Source organism: Ursus maritimus, unplaced genomic scaffold, assembly GCF_017311325.1.
Source record: "Ursus maritimus isolate PB19 unplaced genomic scaffold, ASM1731132v1 scaffold_33, whole genome shotgun sequence".
NCBI lineage: Eukaryota > Metazoa > Chordata > Mammalia > Carnivora > Ursidae > Ursus > Ursus maritimus.
Genome location: NW_024425897.1, coordinates 9426426 through 9448268, shown reverse-complemented (window position 1 = coordinate 9448268; position 21843 = coordinate 9426426). Strand labels below are relative to the sequence as shown.

The 21843-nt window shown below is 52.9% G+C and overlaps 1 protein-coding gene across 8 annotated transcripts in view; it reads left to right on the top strand.

Moving 5' to 3' along the window:
- The window catches only part of AP1B1 (adaptor related protein complex 1 subunit beta 1), a 51670-nt gene that overhangs the window by 23423 nt on the left and 6404 nt on the right, over positions 1–21843 (top strand). For 6 of the 8 annotated variants that reach the window (XM_040619702.1, XM_040619700.1, XM_040619707.1 and 3 more), the window contains 13 exons: positions 346–481; positions 1254–1499; positions 2723–2913; positions 3717–3938; positions 7029–7149; positions 7575–7670; positions 8712–8827; positions 9173–9338; positions 14804–14902; positions 15414–15673; positions 16530–16731; positions 17496–17516; positions 18053–18196. In XM_040619702.1, the coding sequence (XP_040475636.1) occupies positions 346–481; positions 1254–1499; positions 2723–2913; positions 3717–3938; positions 7029–7149; positions 7575–7670; positions 8712–8827; positions 9173–9338; positions 14804–14902; positions 15414–15673; positions 16530–16731; positions 17496–17516; positions 18053–18196 (2020 nt within the window). The remainder of the gene's footprint in view (positions 1–345; positions 482–1253; positions 1500–2722; positions 2914–3716; positions 3939–7028; positions 7150–7574; positions 7671–8711; positions 8828–9172; positions 9339–14803; positions 14903–15413; positions 15674–16529; positions 16732–17495; positions 17517–18052; positions 18197–21843) is intronic. The other 2 variants (XM_040619704.1, XM_040619705.1) reach the window with 1 other exon arrangement.

Below are 21843 nucleotides of genomic sequence, written 5' to 3'. Positions count from 1 at the left end.
GCAGGGATGAAGGAATTTTCCCAATTTCATACAGCTAGCAGGAGGCAGAGCTGGGTTTGAGCCAGGTCTGATGGGCTGTAGAGTTTCTGTATGAATGAACTCTGTGGAAAGAACAGAGGACTTTGCTTTTCAAATCACTTTTGGGGTTCCATTGCTACCCGTAAGTGTTAATGGTAACAGCATAGCTGACGTCCTCCCTTTTACTAGGAAGTCCTGTTATTTTTTTCCTTCTCTCCCATCCACTGTCTCTGCACCCCCACCCCAAACCTCAGACCCCTCATTAGAGCTCTGAAAAATCTTCCTTTCTTCCGCCTTACCTACACTCATGCCATGTTGACTTTCCAGTGCCCTCTTCCCCGATGTGGTGAACTGTATGCAGACAGACAACCTGGAACTAAAGAAGCTGGTGTACTTGTATCTGATGAACTATGCCAAGAGTCAGCCCGACATGGCCATCATGGCTGTCAACACCTTTGTGAAGGTGAGTAGGAGCTATATGGGAGAAAGGGCATGGGTGTTCACTGCTCCATCTCCCCTCCATCTCGGGGAGGGACACTATGGCCCTGAGTAAAAACACTGTGGCTCCTTTCTAGTCCTTCTGACTCCCAGCCTGAGGGCTTCCTAGTCCTCCAGCAGAGGGCTCCCACTCTCTCAGAAAATCAGTTGCTACAGACCCTGCTAACTCATTCTGTGTGAGGTAGCCTAAGGCCTGTATCGATCCCCATGTCCCCCTGGGACTCACCATTGTCCTACATCCTTTGCCAAGGCAGGATTCAGCAAGCATCTGAGAGCTTCTATGTTCCCCTTCTAGACTTTGCCCCTTTCTGTGTTTTCCATCTAGATTTAGGAGCAAACAGAGACTTGAAGTGTCAGTTCTGTGTACCTTTAGGACCTTCCTAGCTCCCCTCACCCTGTCAGTGCTCAGATACAGGCACATGAGGGGTTCTGTGGGTTATGGTGCCAGATGGATGTGGGTGGGTTTGGATCATGGCTCTGCTGTGTGACTGGGTGAGCTCCCAGTCTTCCTGGGAGCCTCAGCTGCTTCACCTGTAAAACGGGAACAATATTGTATGCCTGCTGTGAGAATCAGAGTCAACGATACACAAAGCCCCAGCACAGTATCTGGCAAATGCTAGATGCCCATACATGGCACTTAGCTTTTGGTGCTGTTGGCCACAGTTGGTGGGAGATCCCACAGCAGTGTCTGATGCTGAGCCTGCCCCTGCCCCCGGCTAATGGCTGATTCCCCTCAGGATTGTGAGGATCCCAATCCCCTGATCCGGGCCCTGGCTGTGCGGACCATGGGCTGCATCCGTGTTGACAAGATCACAGAGTACCTGTGTGAGCCACTCCGAAAGTGCCTGAAGGACGAGGACCCGTACGTGCGCAAAACAGCGGCTGTGTGTGTAGCCAAGCTCCACGACATCAACGCCCAGCTGGTAGAAGACCAGGGCTTCCTGGACACCCTTAAAGACCTCATCTCTGACTCGAACCCCATGGTAAGCCGTGGCCACCCACCGTGCCACTTGCACTACCGCCTGAGTTGCTTGGGAACACCTTGGCTTCATCTTCCACCAGGCACTCCCCGGTTCCTGGAAGTCAGAGGCTTGCTGGGTAGGCTAATTGTTCTCGTGCCTGCAGTGGTTCAGGCACCATCTTTGGAGGGAGTTAGTCCTGGATTCCCTTCTCTGCACCCTCTCTAACACGAGCTGTGTGACCTTGGGCAGGCTGCCTAACCTTCCAGAGTCCTCTTTTCTTCATCAGTAAGATGTATCTAACTCTCCGTGGCTGGCGGGAGTGCTGTGAGGCTTAAGCTGTGAAGGTAAACAGTGGACATGCAACCAAGACTAGTGTGCTCCTTCCCCTTCTAGTCACTGTCATTGTCACTGTCTTCTCACCGAGATCATCGGTGAGTTCTGAATGTGAAGTACTTTTCCCTTTCCCCACATCTTTGGGGTTGCAGGGTTGTGGAGGGTCACCGTTGAAGTAGCATAGCCTGGAGGGCAGGGCACCAGGATGTGGCTGGGAGGGGAGCGCCTCTCCTCCCACACGAGTGTGGCAGCGGTTTGGAGGGCAGTTCGCCAGGCCCTGTTTAAAGTGTAATGCACAGACCCCTCAGCCCAGCCATCCCACTCTGTCCTATGGAAACACTGATCACACAGGGACCCTGAGTGGCCAGTACAGGATTGGCCATTGGAGCACTGTTTGTTATAGGGAGAAGTTGAAATCCCTGCAGCACACGCATAAAAACAGCTGCTCTGGTAGAAATGGGTTGAGAGCCGAGTGCTTCACCTGGCAGCCCCTCTGGACTGCAGCCCCCATCCATTACCAGCAACCCTGAGGAGCTCTGCAAGAATCTTCTGGCTCCAAGACGCACACTTGACATTCCCCAAAGTGAGCTGTTGTAGCTGGTAGGCAGGGGCTGCGTGTCAGGTAGCTAGGAATGCTTTCTGTTGCCAGGCAATGGGACCTGGGTCTTTCTTTTGTTTCTTTTGTTTTCCCTCTTTTTTTTCCCCACTGGTGGGGGCACTTATGTTTGTTTTGGTTTACAGGGGAGTCAGTAGGGTGAGTGCTCGGAGTGGGTCTCCATGCTGCAGACCCTGCCCATCGGGTCCTGTTCCTTTCAGGATATTCAACCTCTGACCTGCCAGCGTGATTAGCCCCAATGTCCCTTGGCCCGAGCAATACCCCCAGCCTCTGCCTCTTCCACCCTCTCAACCAGGTGGTGGCAAATGCAGTGGCTGCCCTCTCAGAGATTGCTGAGTCTCACCCCAGCAGCAACCTGCTTGATCTGAACCCGCAGTCCATTAATAAGCTGCTGACAGCCCTGAACGAGTGCACCGAGTGGGGCCAGATCTTCATCCTGGACTGCCTGGCCAACTATACGCCCAAGGATGACCGGGAGGCCCAGAGGTGAGCGGACTGCTCCTTGCTTGCCGGCCCAGTGGGACCTGGTCCTTGCAGGGCTCCAACCAGGAGCTGGGCCTCAGACCTCTACTGGGCCCTTTGCCAGGGCCTTGCCCCACAGACCATCCTCAGACACATCTCAAGGGAGGCCAGAGGCAGGCATTCAGCTCCCTGCTCAGCATGGTACAAACAGAACAGAAGCCAGCGCCTGATTTGGTTGTTGACAGAGACCCCCGTCACCTTGGGCTGAGTAAAGGAGGTGGATAGCACCAGAGTCACCATTCATTGGATTCTTTCTGGGTGGCTGGGGCTCTGCCGAGTGCTTCCTATGCATTAGATGCTCCTTAAAGCACCTCTGTGAAAGCTGCCCCATCATTGTCCACATTTTACAGGTAAGGAAACACTGGCTTAGAAGGCAGATGAAGTTATGCAGGTCACCCAGCTGGGTCTCCCCTGACCTTTGGTCGTAACCAATATGATATCTTGCCCCTTTTGAATGCCCTTGTAGCGGGGGGGAAGGGATGGACGACACTTAATCAGTATTTATCAACTACCGTGCATGGTGCTTGGGGCTTTACGTGCATTGTCTCATGTAAGCCCTGAGCAACCCTGGGAAGATGGCACCATCATCTTCATTTTCTAGACAGGGAAACTGAGACTCAGAGTGGTTTTAACCTGTTGGGGTCAGTTAGCAAGCACCAGAAGCAGGATCTAGATCCTCCTGCAGAAAACATGCTCTCTCAATAACTAAAAACAGGGTGTTGCCCTTGTCTGTCTCTCCTGTTTGCCTCCCTTGGAATGGACCCCAGCATCTGCGAGCGGGTCACCCCCAGGCTCTCCCACGCCAACTCTGCTGTGGTGCTGTCTGCTGTGAAGGTGCTGATGAAGTTCATGGAGATGTTGTCCAAGGACCTGGACTACTATGGCACGCTGCTCAAGAAGCTGGCCCCGCCCCTGGTCACGCTGCTGTCAGCCGAGCCTGAGCTGCAGTACGTGGCCCTGCGCAACATCAACCTCATCGTACAGAAAAGGTACCCAAACTGCTGCACACGTGCAGGACGTGCTGGGGGTGGCGGGAAGGAGGGATATCTCCTGGGAACAGGAAGCTAGAGGGAAACTGACCTGTCACTGTGTAGGAAGTCTCAATAGCTTAACCCAGGAGTCTTAGCCACAGGCAGCTTTGTCCCCCAGGGGACATTTGGAAATGTCTGGAAACATTTCTGGTCGTCAGACTTCGGAGGGTACTACTGGCATCTAGTGGGTAGAGGCTACGGATGCTGGTCAACATCTTAGAGCGCACAGGACGGCCTCCACCCCCAGAGAACCGTCCAGCCCAAACTGGCAGTAGTGCTGGGGGTGAAAAACCCTGGCTTAGCCTGATCAGGTAGCAGAGCAGGTAAAGACCAGCGTGGTGCTTTTTTTTTTTTTTTTTTTTTAGATTTTTTTTTTTTAATTTATTTATTCGACAGAGATGGAGACAGCCAGCGAGAGAGGGAACACAGCAGGGGGAGTGGGAGAGGAAGAAGCAGGCTTATAGCGGAGGAGCCTGATGTGGGGCTCGATCCCAGAATGCCGGGATCACGCCCTGAGCCGAAGGCAGACGCTTAACCGCTGTGCCACCCAGGCGCCCCACCCCAGCGTGGTGCTTCTTAACCACAAACAGTGGATGGTTCCACGGTCCACAGAACCCTCCTGAAACAGGGTGCAAGTTTCTGTGTGGGTATTTTTCCTGGGGTTAGAGTCTGTAGCATTGGTCAAATTCTCTGAGGTTGGAGGACTCCAGAGTGGCGAAGGTACTGTGGACTTTGCATCGGCCTTGGGCCTGAGGAGGGGTCCGCGGGAGTCACCCAGATGCCCATATCCAGTGGTGCCTGGGTGGTTCAGTCAGTTAAGCATTTGACTCTTTTTTAAGATTTTATTTATTCATCCGAGATAGAACTAGAGAAGGAGCACAAGCGGGACAGAAGGGCAGAGGAAGAGGGAGAGGCAGGTTCCTTGATGAGCAGGGAGCCTGATGTGGGGCTGGATCCCAGGACTCTGAGATCATGCCCTGAGCCGAAGGCAGGCACTCAACCAGCTGAGCCACCCAGGCACCCCTAAGCGTCTGACTCTTGATCTCAGCTCAGGTCTTGGTCTCAGGGTCATAAGTTCAAGCCCCTTTAAAAAAAAGAAAAAAAAAAGGAAGAAGCCCATTTCCGTTGGTCCCATGGGAACAGCCACAGCTATAAGCCACTGCTCCTGAGAGAAGGTGCCTGATACCTAGGATGGGTAGAACTGAAAAACAGTTAGCAGTGCCGGTCTCAAGGGCCCAGAACAGGACGGGTTCTCTGGAACAGTCCAGAAAACAGAATGGTGCTGGTCTCCAGAGTTCTCCTCCTAGCCTTTTTGGTCAAATGGCTCACTCAGCAACTAACTCATGACTGTCCATGTGTTACAGCAGCCCCCTTGCTGGGCACAGAGAATAAGGGCCTCTTGTAGACATTCTTTCTTGGAAGACAGCACTTCTCCCTATCCTTGTAGCATCATTCTGGTTCTTAGGACACTCTTGGGGGCCCAGAGATATCAGTGGAATCGTAACAGTTGTGAAGGTTTGGGAGGTAAATTTGGGAAAGCTTTTTGAGTGTCTAAACAGAGCCATGAGACTAGAGATTCATTCATAGTTGCGGTGTGGGACTTAGTAAGGTGTAGTTACCTGTAGATCCTGATCGGCGTGAAGGGCTCCTTGTGCTATATTTAACACGGCAAATCTCTTAAGAAGTTGACCGTGTTGTCCAGACACCATCTGGCCCAGTCCCCACATGGTCAGCAGCTTTTGCCAAGTCCTGATTGCAGAAACCATGCCCCCCTCCCCTGCCAGCTTGGGACCCTGTCTCCCCCACCAGGCACCACAAAGACTCCTTGCTTTGCCAGCACCTCCCTGCAGCTTGCACAGCAGCACTGAGTACTACCTGGGTAGGGTCCCTCCTTTCTTTCTGCTGTGTCTTTTCCCCTCCTCACCGTCTGTCCTCATTCTTTTTCCTTCCTTCCTTCAGTTCTGGAAAGGGCAGAGTTGAGGGTAGTGACTCTCGATTCCACCCTTATTAGCACTAGATATGCAACCTGGTGCAAGCCCCTCCACCTTTCAGGTTTCCTCATCTAAGAAAAATGAGGTGGGTGGTACCACCAGGAGCAGCAACACTGGTGACAGCTCCCATGTAGCAGATGCCTTCTCCGAGGCAGGCATCGATTACGCTGGATACTTCCCGTCTAATTCTCACAACAGCCCTGTGATGTAGGCCTCTGTCAGGGTCCCCGGGATGACCCCCACGTTCAGAGATTCACTAGAAGGACTCGTGGGAGTCAGCGTGTAGTTGTTTTCACACCTTAGATTTAGTATGGACATAATACGGATACACAGGTGGAGTCTAGAGGAATCCACGTACGGGCTTCTTTATGTTCCTTCCTTTCTATGAAGGGGGTCATGCAAAGCACACTCTTCCCCCAGCAGCAGGATGCAACAACATGTGTGTAATTTTTCTGCCCAGGGATGCCTTTTGGAGACTCAGCACCCTGGATTTTTATTGGGGGCTGATCACATAGTCACCTACCAAAATCTCAGACTCCCAGATGGAAAGCAGATATTCAGTATAAATCATATTGTTTGTACAAACGGTCTAGGCACAGTTAGCCACCTTTATTATTTAGGGAACAGTGGGAACACTCCCAAAAATGGAGTTCCCAGGCCTTTCTAAGACTAGAGACTGAGGCCTGCAGTGGTAACACTTCCTACATAGTGTCGTTCTGATTTCATGAGTGAGGAAGCAGAGGCCTGAGGTCACAAGCTGGGATTGGCATGGAGGTCTGATTCCCATGCCTGTCACCTGCTACTTCTCGAATATGAGCTCTCTCTTGCTCATAGTCCCGCTTCCCGTCCTGGGGTATGGTTGGACACAAAATGGCCAGTCAGAACCTGGTGAAGTCAGTGGACTGTCGCCCAGGAACATGCAGCCGTGGCAGTGAGTGCCTTCACGGATGTCAGGATCTACCTCAGACCCCAGAAATGACTGAGTAAACATGGAAGGGGTTTTCTCACAGGGTTTATGCCTTTTTTTGCTCTTTGGACAATCCTCTCTTGCCACCAGGCCTGAGATCCTGAAGCACGAAATGAAGGTCTTCTTTGTGAAATACAATGACCCCATCTACGTGAAGCTGGAGAAGCTGGACATCATGATCCGTCTGGCCTCCCAGGCCAACATCGCCCAGGTCAGCAGAGGGCTGTAGCCAGGGGCATGAGCTTTGGTGTTGGACAGCAACACCAAGCTGTGGTCTCTGAGCAGGCTGTCTGGTCTCACCATTAACAGTTCATCTCAGGAGGAGTGCTTAGCACAGGGCTCTGTAAGCAAGCACTCAACAAATCTTAACCAGTATTTTTGTGATGAAAGCATATGTTCTCCCTACTATTACTTATTATCCATCCATTGAAAAGTGGTAGTTAGGTGGCTGTGTTAGCTAGCTCAGCCTAAACAAGGGTTGTCCGGTCCTGCCAACTAGTTCTTCCCTGCTTTCCTCTTGGGACACCTGATAGCTCTCTGCTTCCTTCTAGCAGTCTGTGCACCCCCATTGTCCAGGCATATTGGTTGCCCCAGCAGATCCACCCCACCCCCCCATCTTCTCTGTTTGGGCCACAGGTCCTGGCAGAGCTGAAAGAGTATGCAACAGAGGTGGATGTGGACTTTGTACGGAAGGCTGTGCGAGCCATTGGGCGCTGTGCCATCAAGGTGGAGGTGAGGCTCTGGGACTCTGTCCTCTGTAGGGGGACAGGGAGGGAAAGGAAGCTGAAATCAGGAAACCAGTCTGATTCTAGCAGAATCTGCCAGCTACTCCTGGTCCTGGAAGGCGTGAGAGTCACCACTGGAAGCCCTAAGGCACCCACTGTGTGATCTGATTGGGCTCCTTCTCTCTCTGTGATCACCTTTAGGCTTTCAAGTTATTGCAGATGAAACAAACCCATCTGTAACCATGGGTTCTCCTGCAGCATTAGCTAAGACGGTGGGGCAGCCCCAGCTGGTGGCGTGGCCCTGGTAGACTTAGCTTTCACTTCATGGGGATTTGGAGCAGGGTTCTCTGCCTGCTGAACATTTTAGCAATAATCATGATTCGACTATCCATATTCCCTTTTCTCCAAGCTCCCAAGGGCTGTTCCAGACCCCAGTGTCCTAGCATTTCATCCCTCCTATTCTCTGCCAATGGTGACGTTCCTTGACCACTGAGCTGACTTTCTTTAAGTTAGTCCAGTGGGGACTGGGAGATCCTCGGACAGCTGGTCACCCCAGCTCAGCTCCTTGAGGCATTTTCCCCTTGGTGCTTATGATGGCATCCTGAGAATCTCTCCTACAAGGGCATTAGTAGTGTAGCTTATTGGAATAAGGGGTGGGGGTGGTTGTTCAAGTAGAGACTTTCTGTTTTGGGTCATAAGGGCCCATTTTGGGAAACAAGTAGAAGTGAGGTGGTGTCAGTCTGAAGCATAGTCACTGCCCTCAAGGCTTGGCCTGGAGGCACTTCAGATACCCTACGCACTCTCAGAAGCTCTACTGGCCTTCTAGCTGTACTGGCCTAGAGAGAGCCATCTCTCTAGGTCTCTGCTCTCCCCAGGCTGTCATTTTGTACCCATTCTCCCACTTATTATCTGGGGAGAGTGTTCTCTTGTCTTATCTCTGTGGCAAGGAAGGGGGCAAGACAAGACTGAGCCCTTGGCCAAGGCATGGTCATCAGAGGTTCTGTTGGAAGTGGGTGCAAGGGCTTTGCCCACATTCCTCTTCCCACAGCAATCTGCAGAGCGCTGTGTGAGCACGCTGCTCGACCTCATCCAGACCAAGGTCAACTACGTGGTCCAGGAAGCCATTGTGGTCATCAAGGACATCTTCCGCAAGTACCCCAACAAGTATGTGCCCACCCCTCCCCGTGTGAGGGTGATGTGGCTCTGCTGGGGACAGGCATGCGGGGGGAGGTAAAGCAACAAGGAGCCTCTCCCCTTTTCCTTCTCTGCCACAAATGGCATTCTCAAAAGAAACCTGTTGTTTTTTCTTATTTCTCCTGAGTCACCCCTCCTCCATTCCCCAAACTAAGTAAGCACTAAAATGTCACAGATAAGCTCAAATCCCGTTACTCACCACCCTCTCAGGATCTTGCGGGGCAGCCTCCTGTCTCTCTTGGCCCCTGCTGGGCCTCCTCTGGGTTGCCTGGGCTCTTCCATTGCTCACATGCTGGCCTTGTGCTCATCTCTTAGGTATGAGAGCGTGATCGCCACACTATGTGAGAACCTGGACTCCCTGGATGAGCCCGAGGCCCGGGCTGCCATGATTTGGATTGTAGGCGAGTACGCCGAGCGAATTGACAATGCTGATGAGCTGCTGGAGAGCTTCCTGGAGGGCTTCCATGATGAGAGCACCCAGGTGAGCCATCGGGGGGGGGGGGTGACTTGGGCCAGGATGTGGGTCATGACTGGCAGCTTGGTACCGCTACAGTCCATCCCACCCTGAAACCCTCCCCTCAGCCTGCAGGCTCCACGGCGCAGCCCTCCGTGATACAGCACTAATGTGTGGACAGATAAGTGAGGTGGGGCTGACAGGGGTGGTCCCTTTTCCTCTCACCCTGCATTACCTATGGGGGACTGTGGGGACAGTCTGTGATTGGTGGACACCGAAGGCAGGCAGAAATTTTGGGCTTTAATTTCATATTTATCTTTGGATAAGTAATACATTGCCTTACTTCAAAATGGAAAAAATAGGAACAGATGCATGGTGAAAAGTCTCCTTCCTACCACTTTCCTGGCGACCCAGTTCCTCTCACAGAGATCATCAGTGTCATTTATTGGCCTTTGGGGTTACTTCCAGAGACAGTATAGGAATACGCACCTCTATGTACAAGGAAACATACACATACATAGTTGGTTCTCGTTATTTGTAATAATTATGTTCTGTAAAGTCACACAAACACTGAATTAGCGAGTACTGGACCATTGTTCCTGAAGGCCTCTAATCACAACATTTTTGTCAATCAATACATAATCTTGTTTTTTGTGTGTTTCTTACTTAATATATATCATTGATTCATTCACATTGAACTCAACAGCCACCAGCACTATAACTCATGCCTTGTGAAGCTTCTCTAGCACATATATTGTCTCCATAAGGCTCATCAGCCTCCTCACACTTCAGAACACTAGACAACACGTCAGCCTGACATTTGGGGTGGGGGCCATTTTAAACAGTGAAGCAACAACAAAAAACAAAATGTGAAAGATGTGGCAGTAAATAGGTTGTGAAAAGGACACTCGTATACAGTATGAGAGCGGAGGCAACAAGGCAGTGTCCCCTCCTTTGACCTCAGCTGGGAGTGTACCTCAGGCAACTTGAACTTTTCACTGCTCTGCACTTCGTTGTGAAAGATAATGAAAGTTCCCCAAACGTTGATTTTGGGGTTACAAGTACATTTTAGAAAATAGGCAACTTGAAAATATGGGCTCAGCAGATAATGAGGATCCACTGTGTATATGTTGCCTCTCATTTATTTATTTATTTTTAAATAGTCTCCATAAGTAGCGTGGAGCCCAGCGTGCAGCTTGAACTCGTGACCCTGAGATCGACACCTGAGCTGAGATCAAGAGTCGGACATTCAACCGACTGAGCCACCCAGGCCCCCGCCTCTCATACTGTGGGGCACCTGGCCGGCTCTGTTGGTAGAACATGTGACTTTTGATCTCGGGGTTGTGAGTTTGAGCCCAATGTTAAGTATCGAGATTACTTAAAAATAAACACTACTGGTAGCACACTGTACACGTTCATATAATACAGCACCTTGCCTTTTTCCCTTAAAAATATGTCTGACGGCACTGCTGTTACCAACCGATGGGACTCTTTGTGGCTGCATAGTGCCGTGTTTATGTAACCAGCCTTCCCTGATGGATATGTAGGTGTCAGTTTTCTGTTCTTTTAATCAATACTGCTATGAATAATCTATGTAGGGCACATCTGCGAGTATAGCTGGGGGATAAATTGTTAGATAAATTCTTTCTGGTAAAAGGGGACGTGGGAAGCTGTTCCACATTTCCTTTGGTGTAGAGACTGTTCTGGTTTACAGGCCAATCTCAGAAGTGGCATAGCCCTCCCCTTACCTCCCTGCCAACCTAGTAAGTTCGAAAACTGTTTTTGCCACTCTGATGAACCACAAGGTGTACCTTGGTTGGTTTTGTTTGCAATTCTGTTGAGTGGGGTTGAGGGTCTTTTCATTTGTATTTCCTTTTCTGTGAACCAGGCACTGTCTGCTCATGTAGGAGGGCTTTTAAAACGTATCCGTAAGCACAGAAATCTTCGCTGCCCAACTGGGGAGTGTAACCTGTTGGGTGAGAGCGTGAGCCTTGAACTAGGAGACCCCAGACTCCAAACTCCTCTTCTGCCCCTTCCTGGCTCGGTGGCTGTACACTAATTCTCTGCCTTTCTGAGCCTCAGTTTCCTCATTTATAAAATGAGGTTCATAAGACTCTGCCTCATCCTGTTGCTCTGAGAGTTAAATGGAATGCTTTGTGCAATGTCCTTAATGTGTGCCCAGCCTATGATAAGCACTCACTAATGGTGGTAATTGGTGTTGATCAGAATTGGTTTATATTTATATTATATTTATATATTGGTCCATGGGGTACTGGGTGGCTCAGTCATTAAGCATCTGCCTTCAGCTCAGGTCGAGATCCCAAGGTTCTGGGATCAAACCCTGCATGGAGCTCCCTGCTCAGTGGGGCGCCTGCTTCTCCCTCTCCTTCTGCAGCTCCCTCTGCTTGTCCTGTCAAATAAATACACAAAATCTTTTTTAAAAAATAAAATAAAAATAAATAAATAAATAAATAAATAAATAAATAAATAAATAAAACTAAACTGGTCCAGGCAACAAAGGGGACCTACTGGTTCCTGTAGCTGATAAGTTCCGGGAGTGTGTTCTCTTCCAGCATGCTTGGGTGCGGATGCCCAGATGGTGGCATCAGGGCTGTGTCCGTCTGCACCCCCCGCCCCCCGGCTTCTCCTTTAGGAAGACTCCCAGGAGTAGGGCCTACGTGGGGTCAGTGGTTCCAGGCATAGTGACTCCCCTAACTCCCTTCCCCCTGGTACTTCCAGCAGTGGTCCAGGCCTGTTTGCATTATCCTGAGCCAATCGCCATGATTCCAATTGGCCTGGTCTGTCAGACTCCTATCCCAGGCTCGGTGGGGGCAGAGAGGAGGGTGATTCTTTGAAGGAAAGCCAGCATTTCTGTTACCAGAAGACAGATTAGATGCTGGGTGGGCAAAAACAACAGATGTCCATCACAAAATAATAGTACTAACTCCTACCATCACTGACTCCCACCGCCACCTGCCAAGTCCGCTGTCAGCCTGCCCTGGGCTGCTTTTACTTTCACCATTACTAGCCTCCTCACTTGCTTGTCTCTGAGAGAAGCAGAGCCTGGCTTGGGATCCCTTGTGCCCCTGCAATCAAGTCCTGCCTGGGATTACTGCAGAGGATGTCCTCTGAGGGGTGTTTCTGCCCATATACTATAAAGTAAATCTTTTGTAGCTGCTTCCCCCTTGGCCAAAGCCTGCTGGAGAGCCCCGGCTTGAAAAAGTCACAAGGGAAAGCTTGAGCAGGAGCCTGGCTTGAGGAAATGAATCTAATCTATGCTCCTCCCCGTTGGGTGGCCTGGAACAAGTTAAACTTGCCAAGCCTGTTTCTTTGTCTCCAGCACAGGGTTGTTGCAAAGCTGATTGGCTGATGTGTATAAACTGGCCACTCAGTGTTCTGCACACGGTAGCTGGATAAGGGCGATGGTGGTTTTAATTCAGGGGCCAGCTCCCTTTGCCTCCTGGGTTCACAACACCAAAGTTTTTATACTTGTTTAATGCTTTGCAGTTTGGGAACTTATTTTATTCATTTATTATACTTTATTTATGTATATGTATTCGTTATATTTATTGGGCGTGGAGCCAAACATGGGGCTTGAACTTACTACCCTGAGATCAAGACCTGAGCCGAGATCAAGAGTTGTATGCTCAACCGACTGAGCCACATAGGTGCCCCAGGGATCTTACTTTAGATTGTCTCTTTGAGCCACCTTGTCCTGGTCTCCTAGGCCTCTCCAGCCATGGACAGGGAGCTCAGAAAGTCTTGTCCGGGCTGGTATGTCAGTCCAACCTGCATCTTGCCCCTGTCTGGATGGCAGGGGCAGTGGCATCATTGCAGGAGGGTTGTCCTGAACATGCAGGCTAACATGCGGGTGTCAGTGTGTTGGGGAGGGGTGGGAGGACTCAGGCTAGTGGCCGGAGTTCCTAGGCAGTGTAGCAGACCCGATAGTGATGAATGATGCCAGACAGCCAGCTGACCTGGGTTGAGAACTTGGTAAAGAATCCCTGTGTGCTGGCTGTGGTGATATTGATGAACACGGTGACAGGTGTTGTGTATTGAGCAGAATACACGATACGTTCTTTACAGTTCTTGTCTCATGGGCTCTCCCATTAATCCTGTGAGGTATTTATACTAACATTATAGATGAGGAAGCGAACTCAGAGACGTTGTATGACTTGTCCAGACTCACGTTCAAATGAGGTGTGATGTGACTGTAGCTTCAAAGTCAGTGGTCATAAATCAATTTTGTGAGCTCACAAGAACCCCCCGAAGCAGGCCACCCTTCTCCCCACCAAAATGAGGATAAGTGGCTTCCCCTGGACTACCTGGCCAGGGGATGAAGCCAGGTTCTAGAAGCCACTCCCTGGGTTGCCTCCTACTTTGGCAACAGCCAGCCAGCTCCTCTCCTGTTGGCCCATGTGTAACCAAATGACAAGGACTCTGGATTGCTTGGTTCCAGAAACGGACCACATCTCTTCCATCCTGCCTCCTGCTGTTAGCCCATTCTGTTACCCTCCATCCTGCGGGCCACACCCGGGAGATGCTGTAAGCCCTGTTCCCTCCCTCCTGCCACAGGCCTGTCCCTGATCCTGGCTCGGGAGCCTCAGACTGCCTTCTTGTCCCAGGACTGGCAAAAGTGAGATGTGGCTAGGGAAGGACTATGTGCAGAGAATTGTTCTTTCAGAGATGTTTTTTGAGTTAGCAGGTTTTTCTTAAGTGCCTGCTCTACACTGGACACTCGATAGAGCAATAACCAGGGATACTGCGGTGACAGGCATGATCTCTGCCCTCAGACGGCTGTCTCCACAGGAGAGGCCGGTGGCTGAAAAGCATTTCTAATAGTGTGGGGTGGTGCTGATGGGGGGGGGGTGATGCAGGAGGCTGCAGAGGCGTGGGGGTGCTGGGGACAGCATGAGCTCTGAGGGGTGAGAAGATGTTGGCCAGGCCGAGGGCAGCAGGGGGCATGATCAGGTGAAGACAGCAGCAGCAGCAGCAGCGTGAGAGACGGGGGCTGAGAGGGCTGGGCAGGAGTGGTTCCCACCTTCTGCTAGAAGCCCAGCTCCTCAATGACAGGCTGACTCCGTGGGCCCTCCTGGCCCAATCCGTCGCTGGCAGCATCTCTGCTTCTTGACAGATGGTCCCTTTAAGAAGCACACCAGCCACACGTGTTGCCTTTTTAAGCTGCAAATTCCTTAAGGCACTGTGAGGCTGGGAATTCTGGCAGGTTTCTGGGACCCAAGGGTAGGGATGCCAAATAGTAGTGGTCGTCTCCTTCCTTAGTGGTAATGCCAAGGTCCTGATGACTCAGCACTATCAACAGCCCTCTGGCCTTGGTCTCTTCTTTGGCCAACTCCAAACCTGGGAAGGCTGCTCTCAGCTTCCAAGGCCTTTGAAAAATGCCCCTTTCCATCTTTAAGGCCCTCATTTGGTTTCCTCCCATCCCCTCATGAAGCCCTTGCTACTTCTTCCTCGTCACCTCTGTCTTCTCGCAGGTCCAGCTGCAGCTACTGACAGCCATCGTGAAACTCTTTCTGAAGAAGCCGACAGAGACCCAGGAGCTGGTGCAGCAGGTCCTCAGCTTGGCCACTCAGGTCAGTGCCCCCGCCTTTCTGCTGCACCCAGTGCAGGTCTCACTCCACAGAGGGCGCTTTGGTCCAAGGAGCCAGCCAGACCTTCGTGCCAAGGTCCTGCCCCAAAGACTGGCCTCACTGGGGGGTGGCCCTAGAGTAATCCAGGATCCCTGCTCAGGGAGCTCAGTCTCAGATAAATCAAGATGGAGTGGGTCACATGGTAAGGTTGAGACAAACTGCAAACCAAAGAGGAGAGGGAGGTCCAGGAGAACCAGAGGGTTTGTAGGATAGGGAGGGCAGGTTTTGGAGGGGTGTGAGGAGTAGGGACAGGAGTGGGAATGGCCTAGGGGAGGAAATTGAGGGGCCAGGCCATGTTTAGGGACAGGTTCATGGGACTGCTCAGAATCAGTGTTGTCGGCCAGTGCTGTGACCATACCTGGGTCATGGGGTTTTGGGAGGAGCTCTTTCCTTTTCAGCCAGTTGCTCTGCTCCGAGTTTTAATTTGCTTCTCATCACCTCCCCGCTGCTTAAGGACTCCGATAACCCGGACTTGCGGGACCGTGGCTACATCTACTGGCGTCTGCTCTCCACGGACCCAGTGGCTGCCAAGGAGGTGGTGTTGGCTGAGAAGCCCCTCATCTCTGAAGAGACAGATCTCATCGAGCCCACGCTGCTGGACGAGCTCATCTGCTACATTGGCACCCTGGCCTCCGTCTACCATAAGCCTCCCAGCGCCTTTGTGGAGGGGGGCCGGGGCGTGGTGCACAAGAGCCTGCCCCCTCGCACCGCCTCGTGAGTAAAGTGGGCCAGTCTCCAGGCTGAGCCTCCCCACCTGGTTTTCCAGTTCATTAGCCCAGGCACTCAGGCCTGATGTGGTAACTCCTGGCCAGGCCTGAGTCTGAGGGAAATTACCATTCTAGACTTTTTTTTTTTAATTAATCAATTTATTTATTTTAGAGAGAGTGTGAGCGGGGTGAGGGGCAGAGGGAGAGAGAATCTCAAGCAGACTTCACACTGAGCGTGGAGCCCAATGTGGGGCTCGATCCCACAAGCTGAGATCATGACCTGAGCCGAAATCAAGAGTCGGACGCTTAACCTACTGAGCCACACAGGCGCTTGCATTCTAGTGACTTTATAATGAATGTTTACTACGTACCAGGGTGACCTCATTTGATCCTTACAGCAGCTCTAAGAGGTATCCCCATTTAACAGACGAGGACAACAGGACAGAGAACTTGAAGGCCTGGTGCAGCATCCCACAGCCAGCACAGCTAGGCCCAGACCTGATTCTAATTCCAGAGCCCTGTTCTTCTCGCCCTCCTCTGCCACCCCGCGGTGGTTGGTTTGGCCTGGGGACCCAGTGCTCCAGGGTGGGCATCCAGTCTCTAGAGTGCACTGAGTGGTGGAAATACAGAGGGTCCCTCCCTTCACTCACCCCCATGATGCTGGTTCTTTTGGGGAGCCAAGAAGATGGATCATGTGTGGGAAAGGGGAAGAGGAGGGGGCATGTAGTTAGATAGCCCTTCTGGAACAATGTGGAGACCCAGGGACCTGTCCTGGGGGAGGATCCTGGAGACTGAGGACTCTGACCTCCCTGAAACAGCCTAGCACCCACCCCACTGACCCTCCCCCTCCTGTGTTGTCACAGGAGCGAGAGCACAGAGAGCCCTGAGACGGCCCCTGCTGGAGCACCCTCTGGTGAGCAGCCGGATGTCATCCCCACCCAGGGCGACCTGCTGGGTGACCTCCTCAACCTGGACCTCGGCCCCCCGGTGAGCGGCCCACCCCTGGCCACCACCTCAGTGCAGATGGGAGCCGTGGACCTTCTTGGTGGAGGCCTCGACAGCCTGGTATGTCCTGGGGCCCCCTCTGGATGACATTGATAATGACCTTTAGAGGAGCAATCACTGAGCGCCCTGCCTGTGCCATTTACCAACCAAGGGCCTCAGGGTACACCTGTCTATGAAGGTGACTGTGTTGCTCCCTACTTAGAGGGGAGAAAACTGAGGCTTCAAAAGTTCAGATGACCTTCCCTTTAAAAGCACACAGTATGTGGCAGAAATGGGACTTAGCCCTTTGCTGGGCCACGGAGCCCCAAGAGATCTGGAGCCCGTAGGGCTAGAGGAGCTAGACTGGTGTCCACTTACCCCCACACCCTGTACCAGCTTGGGACAATAGCCCAGGAGGCCTGAGAGGCCCATGAAGGGTCAGGGACAGTCCCTCCTCCCCTGTAGAAGGGGGTGGTAAGGCTGCACTGGGTATCTCCCTGGGACTTCTTCAGGCAACTGGTGGAGCCAGGAGGAAGGGGTAGCAGAGCCCGTGTCACTTGGGCATGTCTGGCTCAGGTCCCGAAGGCATCACACAGGAAAGAGTAGGAAAGGCCATGGCACAAGATGTGGGTGGTGGAGTGAGGCCCCAGAAGTAGTGCCCTTCATCGAGATAGTCTGAGCCCCCCTTAAGCCTGACACCGTCTCACCCCAGACTCCTCTCAGTGGAGCAGCAGTGACTAATCTTTTCCCTCTTTCCCTCTCTCTCTTGTCTCTGTCTTCTTTCCTGGCTTTTCTCTCTGCATGTGGCTGCCTGTTCTCTTCACCCTGCCTGCTTCTGCTTGGAGATGGGGGATGAGCCTGAAGGGGTATGGTTCAACCCTTGTGCCACCGAGCCTTTGTCTCTGCTCTTCCTGAGTGCTGGCCCAGCATCCCAAGGGGTGGATAGTGTCAAAGCAGTGCCTCCCTGCTGAGCCATGGCCTTCTATCCAGTGTCCCGTCCTCAGCACCCTAAGACAAAGTTGCCTGGTCATCCCGAGGATCACCCGTGCTCTGTTTCCACGGGCCCTCGGTGAAATCCTAGAGGGTGTGCTCCTGTCTGCTTAGCACAGCCTCACAGCAATGGTCTCGGGTACTCCTTTTTATCGGTGGGCTACATGTCCCAGCCCTTTCCCAGAGGTCAACCCTAAGACTGGAGTCTTCCAGGTCATGGGAGGGCATAGTCTTTCTTCTCCACCCCCTTAACCTGTCTTGTCTCTGCAACTTAGAGCTAGTATGACAACAGCCCCGCAGCCCCTCTCCTGCTCTGTCCCATGGTCTAAAGTGCCAGGTTGCTCCACTCATGCCAGGCTTCTCATGTCCCACCTCTAATGCCTGCCTCTGACCCCTTTCCCTTCCTTTTCAGATTGGAGGCCCCAATTTTGTGGCACCCCCAGCAGCAGCAGTTCCAGCCAACCTAGGAGCATCCATGGGCAGTGGCCTGAGTGACCTTTTTGACCTGACCAGTGGCGTGGGCACGCTATCAGGATCGTATGTGGCCCCCAAAGCAGTAAGTACCATACCTCCTTCCATGGCAGGGGCAGAGGGAAGTTAGACACTGACTGATGTCTGGGTTCCTGAAATGGCCCATTCCATGGAATCAGCTCAGGCCAACAGGGACAGGCTCCAGGGGCAACAGTTTGCCAGCACGATACTGAGGGCAGCCAGGGGCTGTGGGAGCACAGGGAAGAGATGCTAGGTCGGCCCTGGGGGCCTGGGAAGACCTCCCAGAGCAGGGTTGCTGGAGCTCAGGCCTATGGATCAAGCCAGAATTAGGCGAAAGTGGGGAGAAGGCTCCAGGTGGCTGTCACAGCCTGTGCCAAGGCCTGGAGGGGAGGGGGAGTCTGCACCTCCCGGAGAACCGGCAGAAATCCCATCTAGTTGGAGCAGCAGTTCTCAGGGCTGTCCCACCCGGTCCCCTTGTTGATGACAGACGTTGTCTAATGCATCCTCTATTTCCTGTGCTCAAGGGAGACATGTGGACTGTGCAGCCTGCCTGTACAGATCACTTCAGAATTAGATTCTAGCACTTCGTAAAGGAGACAAAGGGAAGAGAATAAAATGATACAGCTCAGTATTGTAAAGGCTCAGGTACGTCTGCCCCGGCAGATCTGACGAAGTCGTCAGGTGTTGGCAGCGGCGTAGCGTCACCGAGATGGCCGCAGGCAGCGTTTGTAGCGTGGGTGCTGTGAGCCATGGGGCTAGGGGGGCCCTTAGTTCCTGAAGCGGTGACTGACTCCCAGTAAAGTGGCAATAAAACAAAGAACAGGCTTTCTTTGATTTTCACCAAAGTTGGGTTCCCAGCAATTTCAGGATGTGTTGAAACCAAGGGATGAAGGAGAGTTGCTCAGCGAGGAGACTGTTGTCTTCCCGGTGGCACGCTCAGCATCCCTGACCCCGGCCTGTTGAATGTGGTGCCTTCCTGTCATTGTGCCACCTGCGGGTGCCCCATAGATGCCCACCGTGCTACCGAGGGCTGGTACTCCCCAGGACTCCCGCCTAGACTAGGGATTAGGGAGGGAAAAAACTGCCAAGGTCTGCATTGCCAGGCCGTGAGGGTCTCTCTCAGTCCTGGTACAGCGGAGCCAGTAGAAGGTTTTAAGCAGAGATGAAAGGTATCCGCACTGGAGAGAGATTGCTTTGGCTACACTGTGGCGGGCAGGTTGGAAGGGCTAGGACAGAAGCAAGGTGCCCGGTGAGGAGACCGGCAGGAACTCCTGTGTGGTGATGGCTCCTGGACAAGGGCACCTTTGAGGGCGGAGGCGAAAGGCTGCACTGGAAAGCTCCTCAGGAGGTGGGACTGTCAGGGAGGGAGGGATGCTGGCTCCAGAAGGAGGACGGGAGAGGTGCCGTTGCGGAGCCAGGGGCAAGGAAGAGGAAGGAGAGCTGGGTTTGCGAGGCAGGCAAGAACATTGGGCCTGGCAGTGAGGAGAGTGTGGTGTGGGCCACACCCTCAGCATCAAGGAAGCTTCTAGAGGGGACGGACCTGGCCTGACCCCCTCACTGCCACTTGGTTCCCAGCCAGAGCCCCTCTCTCTCTTCCAAGGTCCCCTCCCCAGAGCAGGACGCAGCTGGGCTTAAGGGTGAGATGACCTCTCGGTTGTGACTGCGGAGCTATGAGCCAGCGCCTGCCTTGGCCTCACCAGGTGTGGCAGCTGTGCCTGCAGCGGTGGTGGCCAGAGCCCCCAGCAGACAACAGGTTTAGTGCCGGCAGCAGCACACTTCTGTGCCAGGGACGGCAGGGGCGTGGCACAGCCCCCACCCCGCCAAATCCCACCAGAAGCCTTATGGCGCTGTTCTTCCTGTTCTGCGATGGAGACATCTGAGTGCTTTTGCCTAAGGTCACAAAACAACTAAGTGACAGAGTCGAAACTGAATGCAGGTGGTGGCACCAAAGCCCCCATTCCTGATCCCGATAGGATCGTGCCCCCCAGTGTTTGAGAACGTCCTGTGTGCCTTAGCGTCATAGGTTGTCAGAATCACTAATTACTACCCAGATTGGCTACCTCAATGTGTGAGGCCAGCGCACACAGCCCAACGTAACAGGCGTAAGGCAGGACCAAGTGACAGAAGAGCAGCAAAGACTCCTGCAGTCCTGTGCGCGCCCGGCCTTGCCAGGACTGCAGAGCTGCCAGGAATATAAAGTCCGGAGCTGGCCCCCGGGAGCTGGCCCTCTGCGTGTGTGTTCATTTTAATGGGTGCTGTCGCTGCCTTTTCTTCGTGAGGCCCAGATGGGTGGACCAACAGTGAGTGCTAGAAATGAGAGGTTAGGGGATCACCCGGTCAGGAACTTAGGGCAGGCTGCCTGGAAGAGAGTCCTTACAACACGGGACTTTCCCCATCATCTTAGACACAGGAGTCTCGGGGGTGCGAGTGCGTTCTTCTTCAGAAGCAGTAGGTGTGTCATCTGCGCTTTCCTAGCAGCCATGTGACTGCCTAGAATGGTTTGTCCCATGTGCATTCTCCCCGCCACACCTGTGGGAGTAAATATGTTCTCCAGCTTTCCTGGTCAAGGGAATGAGGCTTTCTCTGCGCAAGAACTTGGGAGTTTCTCAAGCATTTGGACCAGTGGGTGGTGACGTTTCCTTGGGTCCTTCAGTGAATGTTGATGGTTAGTTCCGTGGTGGGACCTGTGCTAGACTCCATGAAGCCATGGTGACCAAGAGAAACGAGGTCTCCAAGGCAGTAGCCAGTCCCAGTGACAGAAGCAGTTCTGCGAGAGCTGTGAAAGGTGGCCCGCTGGAGGGGCAGGGCCCCGGGAAGCCACTCTGGGGGGTTGGTGGGGGGCTTGGAGCTCTTTGCTTCCCTGACTCAGCTGCGGCTGAAGCCCTGTGATTCTGCCCTCACACCTTTGTCCCAGGGAAACAGAGGATGATCAGGTTAGCAAAGTGTCACAGCATTGGAGGAGTTTAAGTTTTATTTATTTAGGTAATCTCTCTGCCCCATGTGGGGCTCAAACTCATGACCCCGAGCTGAAGAGTCAGCCAGGTGCCCCCAGATCTGTACTTTAGAAGATGACTTTAGCTGCTGTGGAGGGAGGGGGGAGAGGGATTGGGGCACCCCAGGGGCTGCCGTCTTACCTGGCGGACTCTGACTGTGGCTCAGATGCGCGTGCTGCGTGCCGAGGGAAGTGGGGTGAGAGACGGTGAGACGTTCGCTGACACAGGGTACCTTAGGGCAGCTCTTGAGGAGGCCTGGGCCTTTTGACCTCGGGGGCGGGGGGTTGTGAAGGATCCTAGAGAATAAGGGCCTCAAAGGCATGTGCACGGCCCTGGCCCTGGATGACACCTGCAGATGTCCTGCATGGTTGGGGCTTTAATTCAGGCTGGTCTCTCTGCAAACAAACGCTGCCTGGATGCCAGCACCACAGCAAGCTCTAAGCCAAGGATGAGCTGACTGGGTGCAGGGGAGACAGACACACGGGCTCACATTTATCTGCTAAAATGTCATGGTAGCGTGGATGTAGGAAAGGAACCTAGGTGAGGGCTTCCCGGAGGAGGCAGCTCTTGAGCTGAGACTCCTGTGACAGCCAAGCAGCAGAGGGCCTGCCAGTCGAGAGATCCTCTTAGGTACTGTCCTTGGTCAGCCCAGTTTCTACAATTAAAAGGCCAGCCCTGCCTTCTGTGTGGAAGGATAGACTGTGACAGCCAGGGAGGC